At 42.4% G+C, this 27,979-nt stretch overlaps 1 protein-coding gene across 3 annotated transcripts; it reads right to left on the bottom strand.

The window, feature by feature from the left end:
• RNASET2 (ribonuclease T2) lies at nt 1–26,668 on the bottom strand. 3 transcript variants are annotated; one of them, XM_077347760.1, is made up of 10 exons: nt 26,584–26,668; nt 23,935–24,034; nt 22,123–22,189; nt 10,947–11,002; nt 9,032–9,089; nt 7,769–7,833; nt 3,926–4,039; nt 2,718–2,763; nt 2,420–2,494; nt 1–655 (listed from the first exon to the last, which is right to left on the bottom strand). In XM_077347760.1, exons 2-10 carry the CDS (start codon nt 24,021–24,023, stop codon nt 467–469), a joined length of 759 nt encoding a protein of 252 aa, XP_077203875.1. In that variant the 5' UTR covers nt 24,024–24,034; nt 26,584–26,668; the 3' UTR covers nt 1–466. The 3 variants fall into 3 exon arrangements, with proteins under 3 accessions (XP_077203875.1, XP_077203884.1, XP_077203868.1); XM_077347769.1 differs by having other exon boundaries at nt 22,123–22,186; nt 26,470–26,650; XM_077347753.1 differs by having other exon boundaries at nt 26,470–26,649.
• Between the last annotated feature and the right edge of the window lie 1,311 nt (nt 26,669–27,979).

The raw sequence follows: 27,979 nt of genomic DNA, 5'->3' as shown, positions 1-27,979 counted from the left end.
AACTGTTAAAATCCATATTTATCATCACCACTAAAAAATTCTTTTCCTCCAGCTACATTATTATGTACACTTACTCAGCAGCAGGTCCCAATAAGCTCAATAGGGGCTTACTAGGAGGCAGATTGGCTTCAATAGTCATAAAAAGTTTTAATGTTCTTGTTTAAGCAAAAATATGACACTTCAGTAACCCAAAATGTAGTCACACCTCTCTATTATCTGCAGTATGAAATTGTAAATTATGCTTGCACACCCAAATCAATTAACTTGCAAATTTTAAACAAACAATGCCCTTGCAGAATAGACTCACAGAACTGCAAGCAACCATAGAAGCCATCTAGTCCAATTCCCTATTCAATGCAGGATCAGCCTAAAGGATCCACGACAAGATAAAAGACAAGATTAATCCAGATACCACTATTTTTAAAAATGTCAACAGTATTTGACAAAGTACTTCAAATTTCTTGCTTCACTTGGAAAGCTGCACATGTGAAGGATAATTTGTCAAGGTGTCATTGCAGATAGACAGCTCTTCAGTTCCAAAGATCATGTTCCCATGTGCAAAATAGGAATCAACCTTTGATTCAGTACAATTTCTCAGGATAAAATCCTTAGTGAAACAGAATTTTATCTGGCCAATCGTCTGTACTTCTTCACCCTGAACAGCAAAAAAGAAAAGAAAAATGAAGCAAGGCTGGAGCTTCACTAAGGAGATCTTGGGAGGGGGAAGAGAATAGAAGGACAATTTTCAAGATGATGCATACTAGTTAATTTGCTGTGAGAATGCAAACACACTGCACTACACTAAGCTTGTAAGTCCATGGACTTGAATACACACAGCTGATGAACTGATATACTCCTAATTTTACAGAAAAAGATTGTCAGTTGCACAGATAATGTAATCCAATGAATCCTCGGTGTGATGAATATAAGTGCAATATTAAGATGGAAGATGAATAATTTCTTAGCACTGGGATACTAATACTTGCATCAATGCCTATTTTAAAATGTTTCATGAAGCTATACAACTATACAGCAGTATCCCAAACACTTTACACTTATCAGTCTCCTGCATCTGATTTAATGTGTAAATCCAACTGAAAGCCCTAAGATGGAAGGGCCAGTTTTAGCTTAAGTAGCCACTTCTTCCCCTGGGAACACAGATTGTTGTTGTTGTTGTTAGGTGTGAAGTCGTGTCCGACCCATCGCGACCCATGGACAATGATCCTCCAGGCCTTCCTGTCCTCTACCATTTCCTGGAGTCCATTTAAGTTTGCACCTACTGCTTCAGTGACTCCATCCAGCCACCTCATTCTCTGTCGTCCCCTTCTTCTTTTGCCCTCGATCACTCCCAGCATTAGGCTCTTCTCCAGGGAGTCCTTCCTTCTCATGAGGTGGCCAAAGTATTTGAGTTTCATCTTCAGGATCTGGCCTTCTAAGGAGCAGTCTGGGCTGATCTCCTCTAGGACTGACCGGTTTGTTCGTCTTGCAGTCCAAGGGACTCGCAAGAGTCTTCTCCAGCACCAGAGTTCAAAAGTGTCAATTCTTTGACGCTCGGCCTTCCTTATGGTCCAACTTTCACAGCCAGATATTGCAACTGGGAATACCATAGCCTTGACTAAACACACTTTTGTGGGAAAACAGATACTTCAATTAATTGGGAGGGATCCCTTGTTATCACTGTCCCTTTACAAATTACAAATTCAGGAAAGCTAAACAGAGGTATTAGGCTCACAAGGTGTGTGCATCCCCCTCTAACAATTGATCAAAAAACAATGTATAAGGAAGGAATATATTTTCTTTTCCCCAGACATAATTCCTACTATAGGATAGGATACATTTTCACAGACACAGAGGGTCAGCTGGCTCTAGCAGGCGTATTGCTGGTATCAGACATGGGCAATGTAAATCCAAGCTCAGCCACAGCCTTTCAAACATCTAATTTCTGACGTTTGCTTCTTTCACAAAGAAATTATCTACTCTGTAAAATGATACATAAATCGTTTAACTCGTAGAGTTAGCAAAAGCAGACAAAGATGAGAAAATGAGATGCTAATTGTCTTCTAGACAAGGAAAAAAGACATAACCTGCACAACTCATCTAAGCTAAGCCAAATCCCTCAACTTTCAAATAAGATTTTTAGAAAACTGTAGTTTTTAGATTTTCAGAGTGCATTAGAATATTTTAAAGTTCTCTCAACAGAAACTGGGGGGTAGCAGCTTACAATCAATTGTTCAGCGATTTCTGCTAAACATTAATCACATGAGGGAGGAAAAGGAGATTGTTATGAGCATATCTGCAAAAATATTTAATTTCAAAATACTAAAAGTATTTTTCTTCCTAAATTCTAATACTCAAAATATTCTTCCCCCAAAAAAGCAGAGACAGACTAGAGAATTAGTAATAATGAAAGATGGTATACCTGTTCTGGAGAAAGACACTGGATCTTTGGTGTTACATTATACACACTTGTAAGAGCTTCTTTGATGGATCCCAACTAAAGATTTAAACATAATATTGTTGAAAGACTCAAACATAACTTCAAAAGTGAAGCAGTTTTATGATCAAGACAGTTGTTTTTCAGAAGAAATAATGGGAAAAGGTTAGTTACACAAAGCCTTAATTCAAAGGGCTCATTTTGCCTTGCAGTGTAATATTAATGTGTTATGGCTTTGTCACACTGATGGCATAACACAATGCAAAGTCAAGCCTCTTCTTACCTGGTAGTAAGTATTGCCTGGCTTTATTCCCAGTTTCACAAGATAACTGCAGGGGAGAAAAAGGAAGATGGATGCTCATCTGCACACTAGCATTTAACACATTACAAGCAATTGCAATATAATTAGTCAATGCTCTATTGTATCATACTAATTAAAGCATATGTAGAAGATGAGACAGAAAAGGTACACAAAACTGGGGGAAATCTTTCAGCTCATTTCAATTTCCTGGCATATATCCACACAGACATACACAAAGGAGAGATGGGGAACAAGAGATGGTTCTGGATACCCAAGTCATTCAGCAATCACAATTCTAATTAATTTCCAACATTGTCAAATAACCAGTAAACTAAATGGTTGGTATTGAATATCCTATGGATCAGGGGTAGTCAACCTGTGGTCCTCCAGATGTTCGTGGACTACAATTCCCATGAGCCCCTGCCAGCAAATGCTGGCAGGGGTTCATGGGAATTGTAGTCCACGAACATCTGGAGGACCACAGGTTGACTACCCCTGCTATGGATGATCTATGCTACTTACAAGTGTGGCAATCCATTAATATCAAACCAGTTATCTGGGGAAATAACTTAGTCTTTACTGAGAAGGCTGTCCACCTCTACCACTGGGCAGAGCCATAAGGGGCATATTGGGTGTGTAGGGCACACTCACATTTATAGTAAGTTGGAGGCTTGACTAGCACACCTGTGAATAGAATGCATCATGGAATACTCAGAACCTACTGCAGTAATTCTATGGTTAAGAGGCAGGTTTCTCAGCTGAGAAAGTCACAAGGAAAAGTTTTACTGAAAATAGAAAGTTCTTGGGTAGTGTATCTAGCACATCACAAACAATGGTTATTCTATTATTACAACATATGCCTCTCCATAACTATAAATGCTATTTTCTTCTTCCTATGGTTTACACTTGAGTTGCTGGCAACATTCAGGTACTGTGCATGGTGCAACAAGCCATCTTAAGGTACCAATTCTAATCCATTGGATCCAGCCGGCACTAAGCATTAAAGATCTGTTACCGTGGGACACCATATGAGGTTGTTTTCATTGTCAAAATAGCCATTCAAAAGAAACAAAGATGCGTTTTATTCACTCTCTTATGGATATGGATATGGACAGACACAAGTGGAAAATAAGGGAAAACAGGACAGACAGAAGTGAATGGTGAAGAAATTCTTAGTTGATAGCGTATACCTGTTTAGGTCAAGTTTTTCATAGAGTTCCAGGGCTTTACTGAAGTATTTTTTCTGGGAATTAAGAGATTCCAATGTGGCTGCACAAGTCCCATGTTTGTCCCATTCATGCTTCCTGCAAGAAGAAAACAAAAAGAGGCCATTTACGTGCAGCTGTAACAAAATTCTGTTATACAAAAATGTCATTCAAATCTCAGAACAAAACACCTGAAGCTGATTAAATTTTAACACACACAAACAACACTTCAGCCCTTAAGAATTCTTCCTTAATATATAATATCTATTCAGGTGGTTAGCCATGTTGGTCTAAAGCAGCAGAAGAAGGTTTGAGTCCAGTAGCACATTTCAGACCATCTCTCAGAAGGGAGTCCCGAATTGCCACCATATGTATCTTTCTATATTTTATTTATTTATTTACTTGGATTTTTATACCGCCCATTCTTTACAGCTCTGGGGAGGAGGGGCACACAATAGAGTCTTTTAATCCCCATGCGCCTAGCAAATTTCCTTTGAATTTTGCGGGGCTTGGGGATGTAAGTCCTTGTTCCAGTGATCCAAAGATCAATATTTATGAGGAGATCTTGGAACCAACTACTTTGCAATAGAGGCTCAGAATGTCTCATGTTTTTCCTGCCCTGGGTGTGTGTGTCACATTCTTCCATTATGCCCTCTTCCTATGTTGGGTACTCTTCCATTTCCTGAGATAACTTATTCTCCTGTTGCTGTTGCCCCCTCAAGAAGTAGGGCTGTTTTTATACCCCACTTTTCACTACCTGATGGAGTCCCATAGCAGCTTACAAACACCTTTCCCTTCCTCTCCCCACAACAGACACCCAGAGAAGTAGGTGGGGCTGAAGGAGCTATAAGAAAACTGCTCTGCAAGAACAGCTCTAAGAGAACTGTACCTAGCCCAAGGTCACTCAGCTGGCTGCATGTGGAGGAGTGGAGAATCAAATCCAGTTCTCCAGATTAGAGAAAGGACGCATACACAATACTCCACCTCACAGTTCTCACATTCTCCATTTTAACCACCCTGTCATGAATATGGGGCTGAGAAAGACTGGGTATAAGGTCACCCAGCCAGCTTCAAAGCAGAATTCTGAACTTTCAGTTCCCTCTGTCATACTCAGGTATTGTGACTGTTACCATAACTGACTGTCTTATACAAAGTCAATGGTTTTTCGCAACCAATAATCTCATGCCCTATACAACACAGCTATGTATGCATAAAATAAGGGGATGTCTGCAGACAGATGTAAAAATTTCAGGAGGCAGCAGGACTCCAGTTTGGTGTAGTGGTTAGGAGTGCAGACTTCCAATCTGGCATGCTGGGTTCGATTCTGCGCTCCCCCACATGCAGCCAGCTGGGTGACCTTGGGCTTGCCATGGCACTGATAAAACTGTTCTGACCGAGCAGTAATATCAGGGCTCTCTCAGGCCCATTATGCACAGGCCATACTGCCCGTGTTGGCGGCAGCAGCGCTTCGGGGAAAATCCCTGATAACACTCACTGCTGCCACCAGCACGGGCCTCTCCTGGCCCAGGGTTACAGAAGGCCCGCGTTAAGCAAACGTGGGATCTTCCGTAGCTCCCTGGGTAAGCCAGGGCTGTGGCGGGCCGGCACTGTGCATAATCGCCTGTCGGCTGGCCCAGCCCAGACCCTACGGTGTCCCTTAAAGACACCTCCTGGCTCCACCAGTGTGTGTGGAGGGGGCCTGGCCCCTCCCCACCTCTCCCACCCCTGCTGCTTCACGTACCTTGGCCGGCAGCAATCCGGCCCTCCTGGCCCCGGCATAAAGAACGGCGGAGCAACCCAGCATGCCCCGTTCCCGTGTGGACACGGGAAACAGCGGGGCATTGTGCCCCGCTGCAACAGCACAGGGAAGCTGCCATCGTGCATAAAGGGTGTCAGCCTCACCTACCCCACAGGGTGTCTGTAGTGGGGAGAGGAATGAGACGGTGACTGTAAGCCGCTTTGAGCCTCTTTCGGGTAGGGAAAAGCGGCATATAAGAACCAACTCTTCTTCTTCAAGCAAACACCAGCAAGGGTATTGTCCCTCCCAGTGGCTGGCCTCAAGGTAGCATCATAAAGGTTGCTCAGGCTACCATATTTTCAGGCCATGGTATCAGAGAACCCAGTATTTACTCTGGATATTGAGATTCATGTAGATATTTATACACAATATTCAGTATGTAAGTTGTGTAGCTGTAAGATTGGGGGGACCAATGTTAAAATTCCTATTTAGTCATGCACAAGCAGTGAGAACTTCTTGTGACAGTGCTTTTTCAATGAACTGCTGATTGTCATTCTAACAAAATTGGTAGTGAAAAATATATATATATTGGTATCACCTACTGATTTCTCCCTTCTGGCTTCAGCCTATTATTTTACTTTCCAAGCTGTTTCCAAGTGTCCGGCAACCCTTATCAGTTGTTATGGGCAGTGGGCACAGCATGATATCAGCAGGAAAAGGACCTGGCAAAAAACCTTTCTGGGGATTTGTTCTGTTTATGATTCTTACTTATGATTTAAAAGATATGCATTTTAATACATATATACTGACAACAAAGCAAGGTAATAAATAAATGAACATTTATACAGAGAACTGTTAGAGCATGTGTTATTGTGGATTCATCCAGAAAGAAGCTTGTAAGACAGTGCAGTAGAGATGATTACTGATGTATTTCATGAAAAGCTTTATGTTTGGTGCACTGCCATGATCATGATTTTTCATATTATATTATAAAATCAACAGTGACAAGAAGAAACGACTGTTTTTTAGGCTATTTCCCCTGCTTAAAAGGCAAATGGGATCCCTGAAAATGTTTTTGGATCTCCTGCTAGTTGTCAGAAAATATATTCTGGGTTACTGGAATATTTTTGTGGCTGGGTAGTGCTTCCCTTCCATATCTGTCAACATAAGTCTTATTTAAAAAAGGGAGGGGGGAGAGACTTCAAAGCAGAGGTGTACGTTTCTGCCTCTTTGGCTTCCTGTGCAATTGGAAACTATGGAAACCACGAGCCCTGAAAGAGCTTGTATGAAGTAAAAACTGGCTATGTTTTCATTTTGTCAGTAGGAAACAAAGCTATCTTGTCCTTGTTCCTAGCAAATTTCCATTTGTCACACATCAAGGTCTATGTCACCAGCTTAAGTGAATCACAGGAGGACGAAAGGTTAATTGCCGGAACCCCACTCCTTCAGGGAGCATTGTCGACACTGAAATCTTTTAAAGAGTCTCTTCCTTTTGAGTAAGAGAAATCAGTACATGAGAGGTGGCAAGAGCTTTGTGCGCTCACCATTTAAACAAGGCATTTACCCCTTTAGGGCAAGGCCTAGACCCCTGAGAGAGAATATCAAGGAACTGATCAAAGACCAGAGCACACTACAACAAACAGCATTCTTTATTTTTCATCACCTATTCTGCAACCTTTGCTCACCTTATATGTCTGGGCTACCTGAACCAAGCAGACTGCACTTGGAGCTCCATGTAGAACTGTATGGGCCTCCACCATAGCTATGACTACAGTCGGAATCCCTATGCCGCCATTGAAGCATGCTGGGTGACCTTGGGCTAATCACACACTCTCCTACATCACAAAGCTGTTGTGAGGGTAAAATGGAACAGAGGAAAATGTTGTGAGTCTCTTTAGGGGAGAATGCTGGGACATAAAAGGACTTTACAAACTGTATGAATGGCAAAAAAATGCATGCAAATCAATTCCTTCAAAATCCTGCTCCTATAAGCCTCCTATAGTGATGAGAAATACATTAGAAAGTAACAGTACTTCATAAAGCTACCATCATGTTTTTGTCATCATGTTTTAAATGTTTCATAAACTCACCAGAACTTAGTGCGATTTTCATGAAGCACATCTGGCCAGTATTGCCTCATGTCTACTAAGAGATCCTAGCAATGAAAAATACTGATATTGTAAAACTTGGGAGCTTCACTCTGCATAAACATACACACATAGTCAGGGACCCTGATCCTGGAACAAGTGGAGACATGTGACCCAATGGGTATAGCAACATTATGCACACAATCTTGCCTGACAAGGGATTACGCCAGTGCTAGATGCTTGGGGAACCTAGAGGTCTATGGGTTTTTTTTCTTCCCCTAATCATAATTAAGGTGCTATGTAAGACAACTACATTTTCTCTACTCACTTCCTTCAATGTTAGAGCAAAACTCAGTAGATTACCTACAACTATAAGCAACCCCAAACAAGTAGTAACATCTCCCTGCGGCCAGAATATTTCTTCTAACTGGAAATCCTGTTGCGTGGAAATCCAGGTGGGAAATCCTGACAATTCCACTATTCTTGGGATCATAATTCAAGGCCAGAGTTGCCCTTTGTACCTTGCCAGGTGAAAAGTTTCACGTAGCAAAGGATGCAGCAGGCAGTTTCTAACAATACAAGCTATAAGCATCACAAGCTTAAGCTGTGACAGTCTTCTAAATCCTTTGAACTCATGGGGTATAGAAGCGTATAATGGTGGGCCACAAGAGGACATTACCCAAGGACTCAAGTATACTGCACTAATTCACTTGGTGCAGGAACACAGTTCACAGAGCTGCATATCAAACCTTTCCCAGGGAGACCTGATGTCCAGGCTACAGTAATTCAGGCAAGTATCATACTTGCCTGAAGTAGTGTTAGTGATGTCACTTTTAATTACACAGTTTACTATGACAGAGGCATGTGAAACTATTTTTTGTGTAATACCAGGGTGCATCTTCATCCTACCACTCTGCTGAGCAAAAATTATTTATTAAAATATATTCCACTATTCTTTTGTGTTTGTGCTTGAAGCCCGCCCTCAATTTAAAGAGTTATTCTCCATATTAATTGGCTCTTACATTGGATGAAGGCTTCTTAGGCTGGTTGGATCTATCCATTAAAACCAACTACATAAAATATCCCTTGAAAAAATCAACTGACATTTTATCCACCCCAAATTCTTGAAATGAGACAGGAAAGAAACAAATAAATAATCCAAGTTGGAAAATAAAAGCCTATCAGTATCAAATGACTTGTAAACAGGTTTTAATCATGTAAACTATATTATGCCCCCTTAGAAAAACTATTTTCATACATTCATACCTTAATTTCAGTTACATTGAAGTGCCAGGTTTTATTACAGTCTTCTGCTTTATCAGTCCTATGGAAGAATTGTATGGAGGAGAGAACAGAGAATGTCAGTGTTTTGATATAAGATGGGAAATGTTGTTGCAAATTTGTGTTGTCTCAGGGAAGAAGAGAGCACCATGAGCCATAACGTTAGCTGTTGTCATCTAAACAAACCAAAAAAAACCCACGAAGACACCTGAAATGTTTCTGTGGGCATTTACAGTTATTACCTGCTTAGTTCATTTGGCAAGACTCAAATCTCCAAATGAATTAACAAATGGCCATGCCAAACTGGTAATAGCTTTTACATAGTACAATAGAGCACCTTTGTTAAAAAGCTGACAGCATAAGTGGTTAGCATGCGGGGTGGGGGGACGCTTTCAGCTCCCTGAACGTAACATAAGTCACAATTAAAAAAAAACCCAACTATTATCAATACAACAACATTACAAAACTCTGGCCTGGGTGCAGATTAACATTTTGTCCGCAGCCAGAAATATGGGCATGATTCTGGATACCTCCTTATTTATGGAGGCCCAGGTCACCAGAGTATCTCACCTGGTGTTTTTCCACCTGTGTCAGGCAAGGCTACTAGCATCCTACCTGTCCTTGGATTACCTAGCGACAGTGATCCACGCAATGGTCACCTCCAGGAGTGATTTCTTCCAACTTACTCTATGCAGGCCTTCCCTTTTCCTTGACCCGGAAATTGCAGCTGATGCAGAATGCAGCTGCTAAAGTCCTCACAGAAACATCTTGGAGAGCCCATATTCAGCTGCGTCATCTTCATTGGTTACCAGTCTGTTTCTGGATCTAGTTCAAGGTACTGGTTCTAACTTTTAAGGCTATGCATGGCTTGGGCCCTACTTATCTGCAGGACCACCTGTCTGGTTATGGCCCCCACAGGGTACTTCGCTCTGCGGGTACAAATCAGCAGGTTGTCCCAGGCCCCTGGGACATTTGCCTGGCCTTGACCAGCGAGTGGAAACAAAGAAGGGAAATTATTATTATTACTATATTACTATTATTATTTAGACTTTTAGCCCGCCATTCCCTATAAACCGCCCAGAGCTGTAAAGAATGGGCGGTATAAAAATCCAAATAAATAAATAATAAATAAAGGCTTGTGGCGGGTTACAACAGTAAAAACCCCAATAAAGACACTGATAAAACAATGTATAATTAGAACATATCCTAAATATCTGACGGTGGACTAAAATACCAATTCACCCACTCTCTGCCAAGGGGGAAGGGAAGGGACAGTAACCAACAACCCGCCACAGATTGACCAGCTCTCCCTGGTGCACCGGCCTCAACCATAGATCTGGCGGAAGAACTCTGTCTTACAGGCCCTGCGGAATGCTGAAAGCTCCCATGGGGCCCGTAGCTCTTCCAGGAGCTCATTCCACCAGGTAGGGGCTGGGACCGAAAAGGCCCTGGCCCAGTTGAGGCCAGACACACTTCCCGGGGGCCGGGTATGACCAATAAATTCGAGCCCGCAGAGTACAAGGCCCTGCGCGGGGGGTAGGGCATCAGGCGGTCCCTCAAGTAGTGTGTGACACCTTGATGACATTCCTGGCCACTGCATCAAGATGACACTTCAGGAATTCCCTGGATCTCCATGGTTAAACCACAAAAATCAGTGCAGTTCCTACAGAGTTACCACACTTTTTGCCAGAAATGAAACCACAGGATAGCAGTGACATTGTTTCCACCCATCACCATCATCAGAAAATTCCTGTTACAGGAATGCCAAGCCTTGGTAACCCTAGTCAAGTTCTAGTGTATCCCATCTCAGGTTGGAAACGGACCTAGACACCATACAGAATTACTTCATATTCTGTGATTTGAAATTAAAATGAGATACTTTAAATATTTCAAGTCTTACCAGAGACCATGGATTGTCCAGTACATGGGTGGATTGCTGCACTCATTCTCACTCATCTAGGGAAAGAGAACACCTCCGTATTACGGAAAGCCAACTTTGATGCATTTTTAAGTATAAGAAGCACAAATGTTCAACATGCAAACTTGTTGCCAGACCTGAGCTTTGAGAATTTAAAGTGACCTACATTTTGTTGACTTCTATGGGGCAACAGCAATTAAACTAGGCTGGCATGCAATACTTTCCACTAAATACATAATATCGCTGTGATATTAAAACAACACTTCTTGCACTATAGCAACTAAAGAATGCCCTCTGCAATTTTGTTTGCAGACCTCAAAGCTCTCCCTTCCTCCCTCACTTGTTTTTGTTATGCATCAGAGTTCCAATAAAGCCCTCCATCTTCTAATCTTCAAAAATGTGTATTGCCTGCACTAGTGTCTATAAGGCTAGGTTAGATTGAGGGCCACAACTCAAAGATTCTGACCCAACTTATAATCACTGTGACTCCTTTAAGTGGAAGGGACTATCCATCAGAGACAGCAAGAAGCTTCTGTATTGAATAATAACCCCCAGCTGGAGGTCTTCTGAAATGGGGTGGGAAGTGGCCTGCAAAAACTCAGAGCTGCTCACAGAAAAAGGAGAGTGACATACAAACACACACAAACACAAACCCTTCTGATATCTAATTATTAATTTATACTCTGCCTTTTGCACTGAGCCTCAAGGTGAATCACACAGTATAAGCCAACACAATCAACATGTGACATCTAATAAGCAATGCAATTACAATAGCATTACAGACCCTTGAAACAAAGAGGAAAGTACTATACATGATGCTACACAATGCAGAAAATGGTATTACAAACTGCCACTGGTGTCTCTCCATACCCCTCCCTCTCCCTCAAAATCGTTTGCTTTGGAAATCTGAAGGAAAACCAAGCTATATTAGGACAAAACCTCTCTGGTGTCACTCAGAGTTCCTTGGGCTCAGCTGATAGATCCTGGCAACAAATCAGCATTTTCTTCTGGCAAGTGCTCAGAGATGATCTGGAAGTTAGTTTGCAGGAGGTGGTGACTAACACTTTTACATATATGTACTTGATGAATAATCTTTTTGGCTCAAGCATTTATGACAAAAAGATGTGGCCCCTTGATTGTAGGCCACTTTGAACCAACAATGAAATGAGGTATAGAATGTAGAAACATAGCGTAACACAGTTATAAATAATGGGAAAGGTGGTATTCATTTTAAAAAGAAAGCTGTATTTGAGTACAAGTTCAAACAGGAAAATATAACACAAGTTCAAACAGGGACCACAAGTATGTTTGTTCTCAAGATATGCTGTGTTTCCTAAAGATTCCTGTTATCCTTGACATGGATAGCATTCTCATTCATTGTCAGTCTCCCATATCTTGTGCATCATTACTGAAACAAATGAAAGAAATATTTAATTATGTAAAAATGCACCTGCAAATATTGCTTTGAGTGTTTGGTTTTGGTTGGCATCCTGCCAACATTCCTTTTCTAGAAACATATCCCTTTATGCTTGCCAAATAAGACTAGTGCAGAGGAAACAAAGGCCAAACAACCCAATCACAGGGTAGGGAAACCTCTGCATTCCACACTATAACTAAATACGCAAGCAACCCCCCAAAAATTAGTACTAGAAAACAAAGTGAGATTATAGGTATATGAAACACAACCAATGCTGCTCTTCCAAGATTTCCCAAGGGTTCACTGTAGTCCACATCAAGTCAGAAAGAACACCAGAAAGCTGTGAAGAGACTTGCCACCAGCATCTCTTAGCTGCTCCAACACAAGAAGATGAACCAAGATTTACGTTGTATCTGAAGCCATTAAAAAAAAATCCTCTATAGAAAGCGATCTTGGAGGCCAAGTAAATAAAGGAAGTATTTGCATATATAAAATATGCATTAGCCAACAGTGATTAGGATTCCCCTGCTTTTTCCTACCAAAAACAATGTTTCCATTTCAAGTGCTTCTAAAAACATCCTATTAATGCCAATTATGCCATCACTTTCAGTGAACAAACCCAGACAAAAATGTGGTCCTGTCCAACCTCCAGATTTAATCTATTGCTAGAGCATACTACCTTGAATGGAGAAAAATCAAATGGCTACACTGTATACATAAGAATTAGCAAGTAAGGCAACAAGTTCTGGCCTCTTCCAGTCATGTCAAATTTTTCTAGAGAGGAGCATACAAAATTGCAGTTTGCTATGCTACACTTAAGCAACAAACAAATCAGATGGAGCTGCTGGCAGCATGCTTTGTCTGTGTCATACACACAAATCTGCACATTTACAGCCTAAAAGGAAATGAAATGGTAAACCTGTTTCTTCAGATTGCTGATAAGGTTCACCTGAATTATTGTTTCTCTATTAAAAAACAGAACAATTCATATTCAAAGAAAGCAAGGGACCAGTGAGGCTTCCTGTCCCAGGCTTCCTGTCATGCTAGTTCTCTACATTTATGAAAATTCTGCATAGAGGAAGCGAAACATTGGCCTACCTGAAGGTTTCTTCTCTTCAGTGGGGGAAGTCCTCCACACTGGTTAGGTCACACCTCCAACTGCTCCTTGCAGGGTAATGCAAATTAGCAAGCCTTCTGGGATCGTGGTAGGCAGACCCCTCCAGGCCTGGAATAGCCAAGCTCCCACCAATAATGTTCTTATCCAACCAACTTTATGAATCATTTAACTTCTTTAATTATTGAACTTAAACATGAACAGCAATATTAACATGAAAACCAACTTTTCATAACATATCTGCTTTTCACCAGTTTTGCAACTCAACCTATTGAGGAGGGTAAATATATTGGAGGACTTCGCCCCACTGAAGAGAAGAAACCTTCAGGTAGGCCAGTGTTTCGTTCTTCTTCAGTGGGGGAAGTCCTCCACACTGGTTATGTAACCAAGCTAAATAGGGTGGGCTTATGTATATACGTCTTACAGATTCAACCTGCCACCTGTTTCAAGACTCGTCTGCCAAAGGTTACCAATTCCTCCTCCTGAGCCTCAATTTTGTAATGCCTCACAAAAGTAGTAAAGGAGGACCATGTAGCTGTCCTACAAATCTCCTCAATCGAGGCTCTGGTTCTAAAGGCTGCCGAGGTGGCTGCGGCTCTGGTTGAGTGCGCCATGATATTCTTTGGACAACTCAACCCTTGTGAATCATAAGCCTGCTTGAGACACAGTCTTATCCAATTGCTCACTGTAGACTTTGATACGTTATTACCTATGTTTGTTGTGCCGTAAGCCACAAATAAGGCCTCTGTTAATCTAAAGGCCTGAGTCCTTTTGATATAACATCTCAGTGCCCTTCTGACATCTAATTTGTGCCAGTTCTTTTCCGTTTCCCCTGAAGGGTTTGGAATAAATGACGGAATCACTATTTGTTGGTTCAAATGAAACCCTGAATTGACTTTTGGCACAAAGGAAGGATCTGTACTTAACAAAACAGACCGTTTACGGAATATACATAGATCTTTGGCAATCGATAGGGCACCCAGTTCAGACACCCTTCTTGCTGTTGTAATTGCAATCAAAAAGGCCACTTTCCAAGACAAGTACTTTAATTCTATCGATTTTAGGGGTTCAAATGGACGTCTCGTAAGCGCCTGAAGCACCCTTGAGAGGTTCCATGTCGGAAACCTATGTTGGACAGGTGTTGCTAATTGAGCCGCCCCTTTGAGATATTTTCTGATCAGTTTATTGTTTGCAAGGCCTTTTAGACCTTTGAACTCCAACACCGCTGCTAAGGCTGACACCTGACGTCGCAGCATATTAGGCCTTAACCCTTTACTTCTACCATCATGTAAGAATGCCAAGATATCTTTATAAGACGGCTTCATAGGGTCCAAATTGCGGTTCTGTGCCCATATTTTAAAGGCCAACCAGGTATAATTATATATTCTCCTGGTTGCTGGACGCCTAGCATGAAACATTACATCCGCAATCTCTTTGGGAATGCCAGACTCTACTAGCGCTTCCCTACCAATTTCCATGCCATCATTTTTAACCACTGAGAATCTGGGTGCCAAAGTGGCCCCTGGCTTAACAGATCTGGAGTCACTGGAAAGGTCCATGGTTTCTCTACTGATAGTTGTATTAAGTCCGAGAACCACGGTCTCCTTGGCCACCAGGGTGCCAATAGTATTACAGTTGCCTGATCCTCTCTGATTTTGTTCAACACTTTGTTCAACAGTCGAGTTGGGGTAAACACATAGAGAAGTCCCTTCGGCCAGTTCTGGAGAAGAGCGTCTATGCCTTCTGACCCTTTTTCCGGAAACCTGGACATGAATCTGTTCACTTTCTTGTTTTTTGCTGTGGCAAACAGATCCATTATTGGATTTCCAAAGCGAAGGATGATCTGCTGGAACACTTGATTGTTGATTGACCACTCTGTCGGATCCACATCCTTGCGGCTCAGCCAATCCGCCATCACATTCAGGGTGCCTTGAAGATGCTGAGCCTTCACTCCTTGGACATGGCTTTCTGCCCACTGGCATACCAGCACTGCCTCCTTGTGAAGCATCAACGCTCTTGTGACCCCTTGTCGGTTCACATGTGCCTTGGCTGTCACGTTGTCTGTTTTGATTAGGACATACTGGTCCTGGAGTAGATCCTGAAAAGCTACCAGCGCCAATCTGATGGCCCTTAACACCAACAGATTTATGCTGCAGGTGGACTCTGTTTTTGTCCACTTTCCCTGGACCATCTGGTTTGTGCAGTGCGCTCCCCAACCTCTGAGGCTCGCATCTATGGTCACAATGATTGGCACTGGCTGAATAAATTTCACTCCCTTGGTCAGGTTTGCCTTCGAGAGCCACCAGTTTAAATCCTTTTTCAGTCTCTCTGAGATGAAGATCACTTTGTGTCTTTTCTTGATGATCTGACGTTGAAATGGTAGTAATGTCCATTGTAGTGGTCTGAGGTGTAACCTTGCCCAGGGAACTGTTTCTATGGTTGCTATCAAGAGGCCTAGCAGTTGTGCCAAGAGCATCAAGTCCACTTTTTTTGTCTTGCAAACCTTTGACACCATATCCTTCACCTTCCTCACCCTGTCTGGAGTCAGGAATACTCTGGCTTGTTTGGTGTTGATCAGAGTGCCTAAGTGAATCAGTTCTCTGGATGGTGTCAGATTGCTTTTCTGAAAGTTGATCAAGAACCCATGTTCTTGAAGTGTGCGTACTGTAACCTCTACACTCTTCTGCGTTTCCCTGAGGCTCTCCCCCCTCAGCAAAACGTCATCCAAATAAGGATAAATGTGAATAGCTCTTTGTCACAAAACTTTTGGAGAGGAAGAGAGGCTAAACGGTAATGCCTTGTATTGGTAATGCTTGTTCCTGAAGGCAAATCTGAGGAATTGTCTGGAAGTTTGATGTATTGGAATGTGTAGGTAGGCTTCTTTCAAGTCTAAAGAAGCCATGAAGTCGTTGACCTGAAGTACCTGTAGAATGGAACAAAGGAACTCCATTCTGAACTTCTGTTTTCTGACAAATAGGTTCAGTTCCTTTAAGTTCAGAATTGCCCTCCATTCTCCTGACCTCTTGGGCACAATAAACAGTATAGAATATACGCCCTTGCCCCTCTGAGATGTTGGAACTTCCTCTATCGCCCCAATGTCCAGTAAATGTTGAATAGCTTCCTGTACTAAAGAAGCTTTCGCTTCTTCTTTTGGTATAGGGGACGACACAAATTTGTGGGGAGGTGTCTGAACAAACTGTATCTTGTAGCCGTGCTCCACAACTGACAGGACCCACTTGTCTGAAGTGGACTGCTGCCATGCAGGAAGAAAATTCTGAAGCCGGCCTCCTATTCTGGCGTCATGCTGAAGATTTTTTGGATGCTGTATTTCCATCCCTTTGTTTGTTGGGTTGATACTGGGGTCTCTGGTATCTAGACTGGTATGGGAAGGAACGTCTTCCTCTGAAACTATCTCTCTGGGAACTTTGAGACTTGTACGAATGAAAGAACTGAAAGGATTTCTTTTTGAATTCCTTGTCCTTCTGAGAAGTTGATGGCATTGCTTTTTTCTTCTCTTTGGTCTCTACTAAGACTTTGTCTAGCGCACTTTCCCCAAAAAGAAGTCTGCCTGAAAATTTTTCCGTTGCCAGATTAGATTTTGATAGGGTATCCACTTTCCAGTGTTTAAGCCAGAGATTACGCCTGGCTACTATATTGGCCCCCTGTGCCCTGGCTGAGAACTGCACTGCATCTTGTGAGGCATCTGCAGCAAACTGGCAGGCTCTTTTGATCTTTAAAAGAGCCCTTCTCAACCTTAGAGGGTCTGGCTCTGGATCTTGCAACAAGTCATCAGTCCAGACTACTGCCACTCTGGCAAAATTAGAAAGAACTGCACCTGCCCTGATAGCTAAGGAGTTGGCTTCATGAGCTTTCTTTAACACAGTCTCATTTTTTCTGTCTACCGGATCCTTTAGGACGTTATCTCCATCTTTGGTTAGTACTGCTCCTGATAACATAGCCACTACAGGAGCATCGACCAGTGGTATTTTTAGATCCTGCATGGTTTCATCTGGAAGCATATAAAATCTTTTGGCTACAGAATGCAAGGATATCCCACTACCAGGAATTGCCCATTCAGCTCTCATGACATCTTCAAAGTCATCAGCAAATGGGCATACTGTCAGCTTATTGGGGGGTTTCTTGAAACCTCTTGCATCCAAGTTAGCTGATCTCCTGGTTTTTCCTGAAGCAGAACTGGTCATAGTCTCCTCCTCATAATTGAGACTTTTAGTGACCTTTTTCAAAAGTCTTTGAAAATGTTCTGCTTGAAAAAGTCTGGAGGAGACTTCTTTGCAGTCAGAATCTGTCCCTGACCATTCCCCATCATCCTTGTCTGAAGCCACTGTAACTGATGTACCTGCTGACTGAAGATCCTCCCTTTCTGCCTCTGAATGTTGAAAGGTATGTCTGTCCCTTGTGTGAAGTCTCTTTGGTCTCCTGCTAGAGGAAGAGGCAGCTCTCCTAGATCTTAAAGAGGATATTTTTCTCTTTCTGGATCCCCTGCTCCCTCTAGTGGATGAGGAATCCGTATCTTCACTTGGGCATGGGGAGGAACTGGACTCCCTCCGTCTATTTTGGGAGGGTGGGAGGGACTTTTATTGCACCCTGGCTGCAGTCTGGGCTTGTGGAGGAGCAGCTAATGACTGTGGAATCCACAAAGTCTGCCATTGTTCCCCCCCCCCCACTCTGCCAGTGAGGGTGCTAAAAAGGCGGGAAAAACCAGTGTGCTGGTGTTATCTGCAGTCATCACATTTTCTGCTCTAGCAAGGGAGGTTTGTAGAAAGAGGGGCCCCACTGCCCCACCTCCAAGCCCAGCCACAGTTCCTGTTACAAACACAGTTCCTGTTACAGTTCCTGTGTTTGTAATCTCTCAGTGCTGGTCCCGGGTGCGGCTGTATTCTGCCCGGGGGCGTTGCGTCTCTCAGGCAGAGGAGATGCGGTCGCCTCCGACAAGGCGATTTCTTCCCCTCCCCGCTCAGCCAGAATGGGGGTGAGGGAATTCTCCAGCTGCAAGCCTGTAGACGGAGCTGGAGAAGATGAAAGCTGCTTCCCTGAATTCAGCATAGCCGACTGTTTCTGGGCTTTTGCAGCCTCTTTCACCTCCAATTGATTTGACCTTTCCTTCGTTCTAGATTCTGCCCCCGAGGCTGTTTTCCTCTTAGTGGAGGTATTTTGCATATTCTGTTTGCTTTTTGTTTTGCAGATCAAGGAGCTCAGCTTCTGAATCAATCGGAGCCGACTGAAGATGGCGCCGTAATTGCTGGACTTCTATCCAGCTCTTAAGCCATGCCGAGAGTCAGGAGCATCTGCACCTGGCTGACCTGAGCAGATACGCAAATCTGCTCGCCGGTCACCCCAGAAACCGGGAACGGCATCCTGAGGGTCCTACAGATCCGTGGGGAGGTAGGGAGACCGAGCTCTCCGGATCAACAGCGGCGTGTGCTCAAGGTCACGATGGCGCCCTTGTCGCAAACAACTTTCTAAGCTTGAAACGACCAGCTGACCCTACATTCTTCCCAGACCATCTTTTACCAGACTGACAGGAGCTGAAGCTTACAACAGTAAGGATTGAAAGCTTTCTGGCTTTTCCTTTTCTTTTCCCACAAGCTCTCCCCCCCCCCCTCAACCAATTTACAAGTGAATTCCCTCTTTCGTCGAGTGAAAGACTCCCAGCTAATTATACCCACTAACCAAACAAAGAGAGAGCTTTGAAGTTTTGTTGGTGAAAGTTCAGTGGGGGAAGCTGACTTGATACGGAGATCGACAAACTGATAATTTGGGATCGCTCGTGCTCCTGCGAGACCTCACGAGACTTTCTGTTTATAGTTTGTGACTGCCTAGAACTATGGAAGAATTAACTAAGGCACAGCTTTTCCATTTGTTATGCGAAGGAAACTCAAAGATACTGAAAGCAGTCAATAAGCTGGAAAAGGAAGTCCGTGGGATTAAGGGGGAGCTTTTGGGCGGAGCCGATGGTCTGGAGAGAGCAGCTGATGACGCAGCTCAGCCAACAATAAATCAAACGAAAATTTAATGTTTGGAAGTTAATCAACAGGAGGGGGAGAGAGCTAGGGATGTAAAAACTCAAAGTACCTTTGAAGAACTTGGGAAAACAGATTTAAGGAAGGAAAGCACCGAAAACCTGGAAGTCTATTTAGAGCAGGAAGTGATTTGGACCAGCAAAATAAAAAGAGTCTATTCAAAAGCGACAGCACCCAGGAAGCTATCAGGAGATATTTCTGAGCGACCAGAGGAAGAGATCCAGATAGATAAAGTATACAGAGCCTACTCAAAGGCGACTGCAAGCAAGAATCAAGTAAGAGACTTCTTTGGCCCTGACAGAAGGACAATCAGAAGCACTCTACTATGGAAAAAAACACAATTTCATTTTCTGCGACCACCTGAAGGATGAGTACAACAGTGGAGTATTCTCCTGGTCTCCTGTGGGGAAGACAGCAGCAGTAACTTTTAGGACAGGACCAATATATGAAGGGAACTGACTTTATATCATCTAAGGCAATAATAGAATATATCCTTATAATAGATTATACTTTCATATGTATCAACAACTACTCTGCTAAGAAAGATGGTAATAACTTCTAGATCAGGATCAATATGTGATGGGAACTGAATATGTATGTCAATATGTATGCTAAAAGAGGATGACAAACTATACTTCATAGGTATTAACAAGACGGCAGCAGTAACTCTTAGGTCAGGGCCAATTTATGAAGGGGACTGACCTTATATCATTTAAGATAATAACAGAATATATTCTTATAATAGATCATATTCTCATATGTATTAACAATCACGTTGCTAAGAAAAATGGTAAAAACTTCTAGATTAGGAATAATATGTGATGGGAACTGAATATGTATGTTAAAAGAGGATGGCAAACCATATCAGCTGGTCGCTTTTTTCTTAATTTTTCTGTAAATGCTTCATATAATAATAAATAATAAAATTATTTAAAAAAAAAAAAAGGAGCTCAGCTTCTAAGATCCTGCTCGGAGCTTGCAGGGCAACAGGACTGGAGGGGTCAGCCTACCACGATCCCAGAAGGCTTGCTAATTTGCATTACTCTGCAAGGAGCAGTTGGAGGCGTGACCTAACCAGTGTGGAGGACTTCCCCCACTGAAGGAGAACAGTCCGTTACACAAGATCCTGCCTGCAGTTAGAATCATTTAAGACAGATTGCTTCAGCATGTATAAATTGCCCAACAAGAATATGACCTACAGCAGACAATTTTTCACAAGTTTCTTTACAGAAACAAAGTATACAGTTAATGGTAAACATGTTATATGTACTGCTAGAAGATTCCAGCCCAGTAGAACTTTGGAGGCCCAAAAGATTTTGGGGAGTATGAGTTTTTGAGAGGCAAAACTTCCTTAGTCAGATCGAAGATGCTCTTGACCTCAGGTGGTATTGGATTGGAATTTTGCTGTTCTATTGCAGGGCAACACAGTTACCTCCAAATTATTTTTATGTAACATTTCATTCTCAGGGCATTCTAAACATCATTCAACAATGTGCGGCTGTTGTGTGTTCCTCATTTTAATACCCAAAACTGCTTAGATGGCAAATAAAATAAAAATATTGGTAGAAAAGACCCATCATGAGTCAACTTCCAAATCATTAAAAACTGGAGATCAGAGATGGATTTGCCAAGGGCACATGAATCTTCTTAGCCCACCAAAAGATGAGAGCTTCTCTTGAACCTCTAGACATGAGACACCCAGAAAGCAGTGAAGCCTCTGGATGTTTCTGAAACACAGGCCATCATTGTAGAGGGGAAGGAGACGTTTTTCAGAAACCATGAATTTTCACTAAGATTCTTCAGTGAGCATACCCAAATGGAGACTGGAGTTTAGGTTTTCCCCAAATGATACTCAGAATTCTAGTTACTGCATCATACTGGTAAGGTACAGATTAGGGTTGTGCGCAGCGGCATCTGAAGCGGCCATTCTAGGCCGACACAACCAGCGTTGCGGTGCGAGGGGGGAAGGGAGGCGGTGCAGACACCAGCGTGTCAGTTGTTGCAAACAAGCAGATGCAGAGCTCCATGCCTGTGTGCAAGCACCGGGTTGCGTGTCGGTGCCTGTGCCTCTCTCACCCCGCAGCATTGGCTGCATCAGCCTGGAATGGCCGCCGCTGCGTACAACCCTAGTACAGATTATACAATGTTAAATTTGCAAGAAACTTAGCTGACTTGTGTTGTAGTATTGTGCCTGCAGCAAGCATCAATAACAAATTCTGCTATAAATAAGATTGAAAGTTACGCCTTTGCTGTGCTTTGGTCCTCTCTTCTCATGGATCACAAGTAACATGCAGTTATTTTTGAGGATAAGCCAATTGCATTAATGGCTACAAAGCCCTTAGACCTAGCAAGATCTTATAGATACAGTTCCTGTCACAGCAGATTATCAAGACCAACCAGGAATTTCTCTAACATTTCTATCTATGGTTTTGGGTTCTACCCAAGCAGTAGGTATCTAAAACTGGATCTCCACCTGTGGTAATCAACAATGAAGCTGTCTCTGTTAAAATCAGTTATTTACCATGAGCCTTCAAAATAGGGTCAATTTAGTTGAACAATCTATTCCTTTAAAAGGAAGAACCTTACCTTACATACGGTCACTGGCCAATGATAAACAAAGTAGAATTTCTTCCAGTCATGAAAGTGAGAACTACTGAACAAACAAAATAATTACATCTTACTTATACAATATTGTCTACTTACAATCAAAAGAATAATGACACACTGCTAATAACGTACTTTTAATATCGTCTATAAAAATGTAACTGGGCAGGGTTGGCATCCTCACAGTTCCGTTTGTTGATGCTGCATGACTTTTCATTTTGGCAGCCCCACCCTAATAGCTAGGAGCTTCCCACCTTTCAGTTCCCCTCCTGAGTTATGGTGTAAGCCTTCAGTATAGCCTAGAATTTGAGGTATTCTGAAAACAATGTTTAGATCCCATCCCTACCCTACAGGTGCTACTGACCAGATGTCCACACAGAACCTTCACCCTGTGGTTTTCCCTTTAAACCAAGAAAATTAGATGGCTATTTTTAATGGTAAAGGAGACAAAGAACTAGGAGCCAGGCAAGTTGTACCCATATTGACCATGACATTATATGGACACTCCCATGTACTGTGGGGGACTTTCTACTAGCCATGGATAAAATTCCCAGATGCAGCTCAAGATTTTGTAAATGGTCCACACCTTCCACATAGCTAAAGTTAAATCTAAGTATTTATTCACAATATTTATGGTCCACCTTTCTCACAGAAAGCAGATTACACAGTGTAAATCTCTGCACTCAACAGAAGTGTGATCATCACCCCCCCACACACACAACTACCTAGGTGACCAATGGCCATTGCTTGGGTGGGCAAGGGCTAGGCACTCAAGCGGGAGCAGACACGTGGTAATTGCTGCTCCAAGGCAAGGAGTATGAGCCAGCGCAGCTGCTAAGCACATGGCTCGGCCTGACCTCTGTAGGCAGGGCCATCAACATGGTGCAATTAAAAGGGGCTCCCCATTCACTCTCCCACCGCTACGATTACTTGCTACCATCCTCCCTCCCTTTACTCAATGTTTGTTTGAGTATTTTGCCACAGTGACGGCAGTTCCACTTGGGGACCAGATCCTTTGGGAATGAGCCTGAGCAGGTATGCCGGGCTCTGCCTAATCTTGGGAGCCTCCTTATGAGGCTGTGCACATGCAAAAGCAGCAGCATCCTCCTGGATGAGGAGACGGCTGCCGCACATGTTGAGGTGGCTGGCAAGGACCCCAATAGAGGCTGACGCTCATGGGCCTCTCCTAAGCTTCACCTTTCTGGCAGACCAGTAGGCCTGATGGAGAGGGGGAGCTTGACAGACATGTTGCTTGGACCCCGTCGGCGGGCCTGTTGGATGGGATTTCCCCTTCCACTGGGGTTGTAGTTGATGGGCTACAGGATGGGACGGCCATCAGATCCTTCCCCTGTGATAGGGTTGCCTTCGCTCATGTGCATGTGATTATGTATATTCAATAAACGCTGTGTCCTTTTGCCAAAACTAATTGGTATCTATGCTTTCTTAATGCACTGGACAGTCCCTCCCTCACCCAGCAATTAGACATCTGAGAAGTGAAGGGCTAGGAATACAGAAATTTGAAAACTTAAGTATCAGACATGATATTAACAATGCTGAAAGATGGAACTCCATAGGTAAGCAACAATGTAGTGAAAGACAACTCTATTAACTTTTTTCCTTGAACAAATGGAAAGGATGGAGTGTTACAACTCAAGAAATCTACATATCCATTGAACTAAAAGCACAGAAATGAACCTATTTTCACTACTTTTCCGTATGGAACTTTCACTTCAGTTTTTCTTGCTATCAAATTAGGAGCTATATTCTTGGTAACATTCTGCACTAGTCACTTACCTATGAACAAACTTACTGGGAGCAGACCCATGAGAAATAGCAAACCAAAAGCACCAAACGATGAAGCAGTACTGAGTCATAGGTTTCATTCTGACACTACCTAGAAAGAAAAAACATCAACAACTGTTAAAATAAGACTGCAAAGTATGCAACTGATAAACTGTGAAAACCCTTAATATGGTATACAGTTTTCTAGTATGGCAATTTCCATTTCAGTGGAAAAATTATGTGTTTGTGTGTGTGTGATATTTATTATTGTTGTTTTAATACTATAACACTGGGGAAGGCACTGGCAAACCACTCTGTATTGAGTCTGCCATGAAAACGCTGGAGGGCATCACCCTAAGGGTCAGACATGACTCGGTGCTTGCACAGGGGATACCTTTACCTTTGCCTAATACTATAACACTATAACATCCCAGTACATACAGCTACATATGACACAGCAACCTCCACAATAGAAAGGTTAAAATATTTTTACATGACAATATAAAACTTTAAAAGTTTAAAACTAAGATGGCAATATAATCGCAGCAGAAAAATGTTCCATAAGATAACATGGAATTACAATTTGGCTAAAAATCTTGTAGAAGTAGCAGATACTAATTTTTCCTCATATGTATTGATAAGTTAGTATTTATACCCTTTTTATATCATTTTCTCTACTAGTAGAGTCTCAAAGAGGTGTGCAATTGCCTTCCCTTCCTCTCCCCACAATAGGTACCCTGTGAGGTAGGTGGGGCTGAGAGAGCCTGATATTACTGTTCTGTGAGAGCTGCACTATCAGGGCTGTGACAAGACCAAGGTCACCCAGCTGGCTGCATGTGGAGGAGCAGAATATCAAACCTGGCTGCCACTCTTAACCACTATACCACACTGATTGAAGTAGCCACGTTGAGGGTAACACATATACAAATGCTAGTATCAAGCCAATATAAATCCCCCCTTTTGCAGAGCATTTTGATTAATTGATCACAAGCAAGCACTATGTTTTAATCCAAGAGCATGTACTTAAATGTACCCAAGTTTGCATATCCTTTAAGAAGAGGAAAGCATGTTCTTTCTTTTAGTATAATGTTTGAACATTCTTATCCTAGAAGAGATATTCTGGTCTAGAAGAGATATTCCTTCCTGTATGAGAAGAGAGTGAAATTTTCTAAGATGGTGCATGTCACAAACTGTGAACCAGAGAAGGGCAGCATACAGGTACAAAAATAAATAAATGGTTTCTCAGCATCAGAGTTTATCAGAATACAGTTCCAAGGGTCAGATACTAGTTAGATGTAACTCAATTTCAAGTCCAAAGGAGAATTCAAAACCAGAGTATCTAAGATACAGTCTGGGTCATATGCTAGGAAATCAGACCAGAGTGCAGGCTGCAAGATCAGTAGTGAACTAACAAGTTGTTTCCACATCATAGTTTGCTGCTTATATACATCATGTCAAGCACTTGCCAGTCACCTCAGCCCTGCTCCTGCAAACATTCCTCTTCCATCTTTGCTGTGGAGATGATGCTGTGCTGTCAATTGAGCACTGCTTCTTCTCTTGCAATTCCCTCCTTATCTTCCATCTACCCTGTTCCCAAGGCTGGGGGGGGGGGTGAATTGACTGGCAGATGACTCTGGTTGGCAACTCAGGACTGAGGGGCCATTGCATTGGTACTTAAGCTGCAGATTTATATATGGCTCTTCAGAGACTACATGAGGGGGTGGGGGGGGGTCGCCTCCCAATAGGAGTCTAGGGTCCTTACCAATCTGTTGGACAAAAACAAATGTCTTCCAACATCTGCACATCTCAATACTAGAAAAGTTTGTATCCACTCTACTAGTTTTCACACAGCTAAAATAAGTTCATGGGATTCACAAATAAAATATGCATCAACCCATGAGACAGAACAGAGAAAGAGAAGGAAATATTAAACGTTAAAAGTGAAATTTAATACCATTCGGGCACAACTTTTAACAAGCAAGAGCACTCTGACAAACAACCCTTCCTTCATCATCATCAAAAGGATATAAAACCAAAGAGAAGTTCTAGAAAACCCATTAGCTTGACCAATAACGTATCCTGAAACATCTTGAGAACTCACCATTAACAGAAGTCACATACACCTCAACCCTGTTTGTCAACGAAATAGTTACAGAGCGTTTGATTCCATTTCTATTAGAAAAGAATCAAATCTCCCAAGAAAGAAATAAAACAATTGTCTAATTCGAAGTTTAGCCACACATTCCAGAAATACACGAACATATGTAGCCTGATTCTATGCGGGTTTCCTCTAAAGTAAACCTTGCTGAGTTCACTAAGATTTACTCCTACGAGCAGCCAGGTCGAAGTTCGCGTCTGCTAGCCATTAAACGTCTCTCCCTCCACAGAAGCCTAAAGCAGCGCGACCCTTCTCATTTATTTTTACGAAGAAGTAGAACACACGGCGTCCAACCAAACCTGCACCCAAATAAGCGGCGAGGACAGCCTAACCCACTTACACCCAAAATTATAACCCACATGTTTTCAGAACCAGACAGCGAAACTTACTATCAAGTAAACAGCATCTAAACGTCTAGAACTGTAAGCTTTGTTCTTGAAAGCCCCACAATGAGTCGGACTTGCTAATAACTAATTCTGCTGGAGGAACTAAGCTCTCCCCACCTCCTTTCCGCCGTGACAAACAACCCGGAATCCTCGCAGAAGCGGCGCTCTCACTAGCAGCCACTACTTCCTCCTTCAGGATTAAATCCCGCCCACACGTCGTGCAGTTGAGCTCGCTATTTGCTAGTGTTGCGCACTCAATAAAAAAAGTAACCACAACCACACGATCATTAATAAACTGCAAGCGAGCATAACTGCAGAAGTTGGTGCATGAGTTTTTTAAACCACAACACATATTCGCGTGACCTTTCATATGAAATTTCGAAACTACGGCGTTATGCCAGAAGATGGTAGCAACACACGATTAAAAAACAAAAAACAACAGGCAGAAAACAAATAACAGGACCACACAAAAATACCGGGATGCAATACAGACACTCGAGAAAAATATTTTAGAAAACTTGAAACTCTTGTGCTTTTATTAACCTTTCTGTGTCAAAATGCTTCCAGAACCTTCTGGAGCAGGCCAGAATGGGCATTAAACTAACAATAGTACTGCAAAAACAGTGAAAAGCATCACACATTCAATAATAATGTTGCTGCAAAAAAAACAGTGGGGTGCATTACAGATAAACGCAAAAACAATATTTTATGAGGGGGAATGCAGAACCCTCCCACTTTTATTAACTATTGCTGTGCCAAATACCTCTGGAAAACCAGGGACCAGATTACAGTACCATAACCAACAGTGGGATGTGTTAAAGTTAGTATTTTGGGAACCAAAACACAGAGATACTGTGCACTTAAAATGCCTCCGGAGCATCATGGAACATGACGGAAAGGGCATTAAAAAAATAGTACCGCAAAAAAAGTGGGATGCCCTAAAGGCACTCCAGGACAGTATTTCGGAAAATGAAACACAGAAGGAACATACTTTTATCAACCTTTTCCAGCTTTTCATTCAGCTTTCCAACCAAATCAAAGCCAGTATTTGCATCACTAGTTTTGTTCACATTCATCCACTGTGCCCTAGTGATCCTCCCCTCCTTTATTACTGCACTACTTTATTACTTCATTTTGACGCACTGCCTGAATTAAGATATTTCAAGAGGCCCACAGAAGGAGGCCACAACAATTGAAGAACATCCAATTTTTGCCATGTTCAGTTAAAGAAGAATCACTGCAAGCCAGCCTAGAAGACACCTGTGTGAGAAAACCTGGGTCAACAACCACCAGCCTGAATAGATGTGATCAGTGATGGGAAACAATACTTAAAGCAGTTTCAGTGGTTTGGTTGTTTATATACATTAATATGGCATATCTGATTGCTAGTTGGTTAAATACTATACCAGGTCTTGTGGAACTCTAGCAAATTGACTGCCAGCTCCTTCCCTGTGTTGTGTAACCTCCAGCCAGTTGATCCCACATTAGCCTGAGACTGTGATTAAGTCCCAAG

The sequence above is a fragment of the Paroedura picta genome, chromosome 1, assembly GCF_049243985.1.
Source record: "Paroedura picta isolate Pp20150507F chromosome 1, Ppicta_v3.0, whole genome shotgun sequence".
In the NCBI taxonomy this organism is placed as follows: Eukaryota; Metazoa; Chordata; class Lepidosauria; order Squamata; family Gekkonidae; genus Paroedura; species Paroedura picta.
This window is presented reverse-complemented; position numbering and strand designations above follow the sequence as displayed.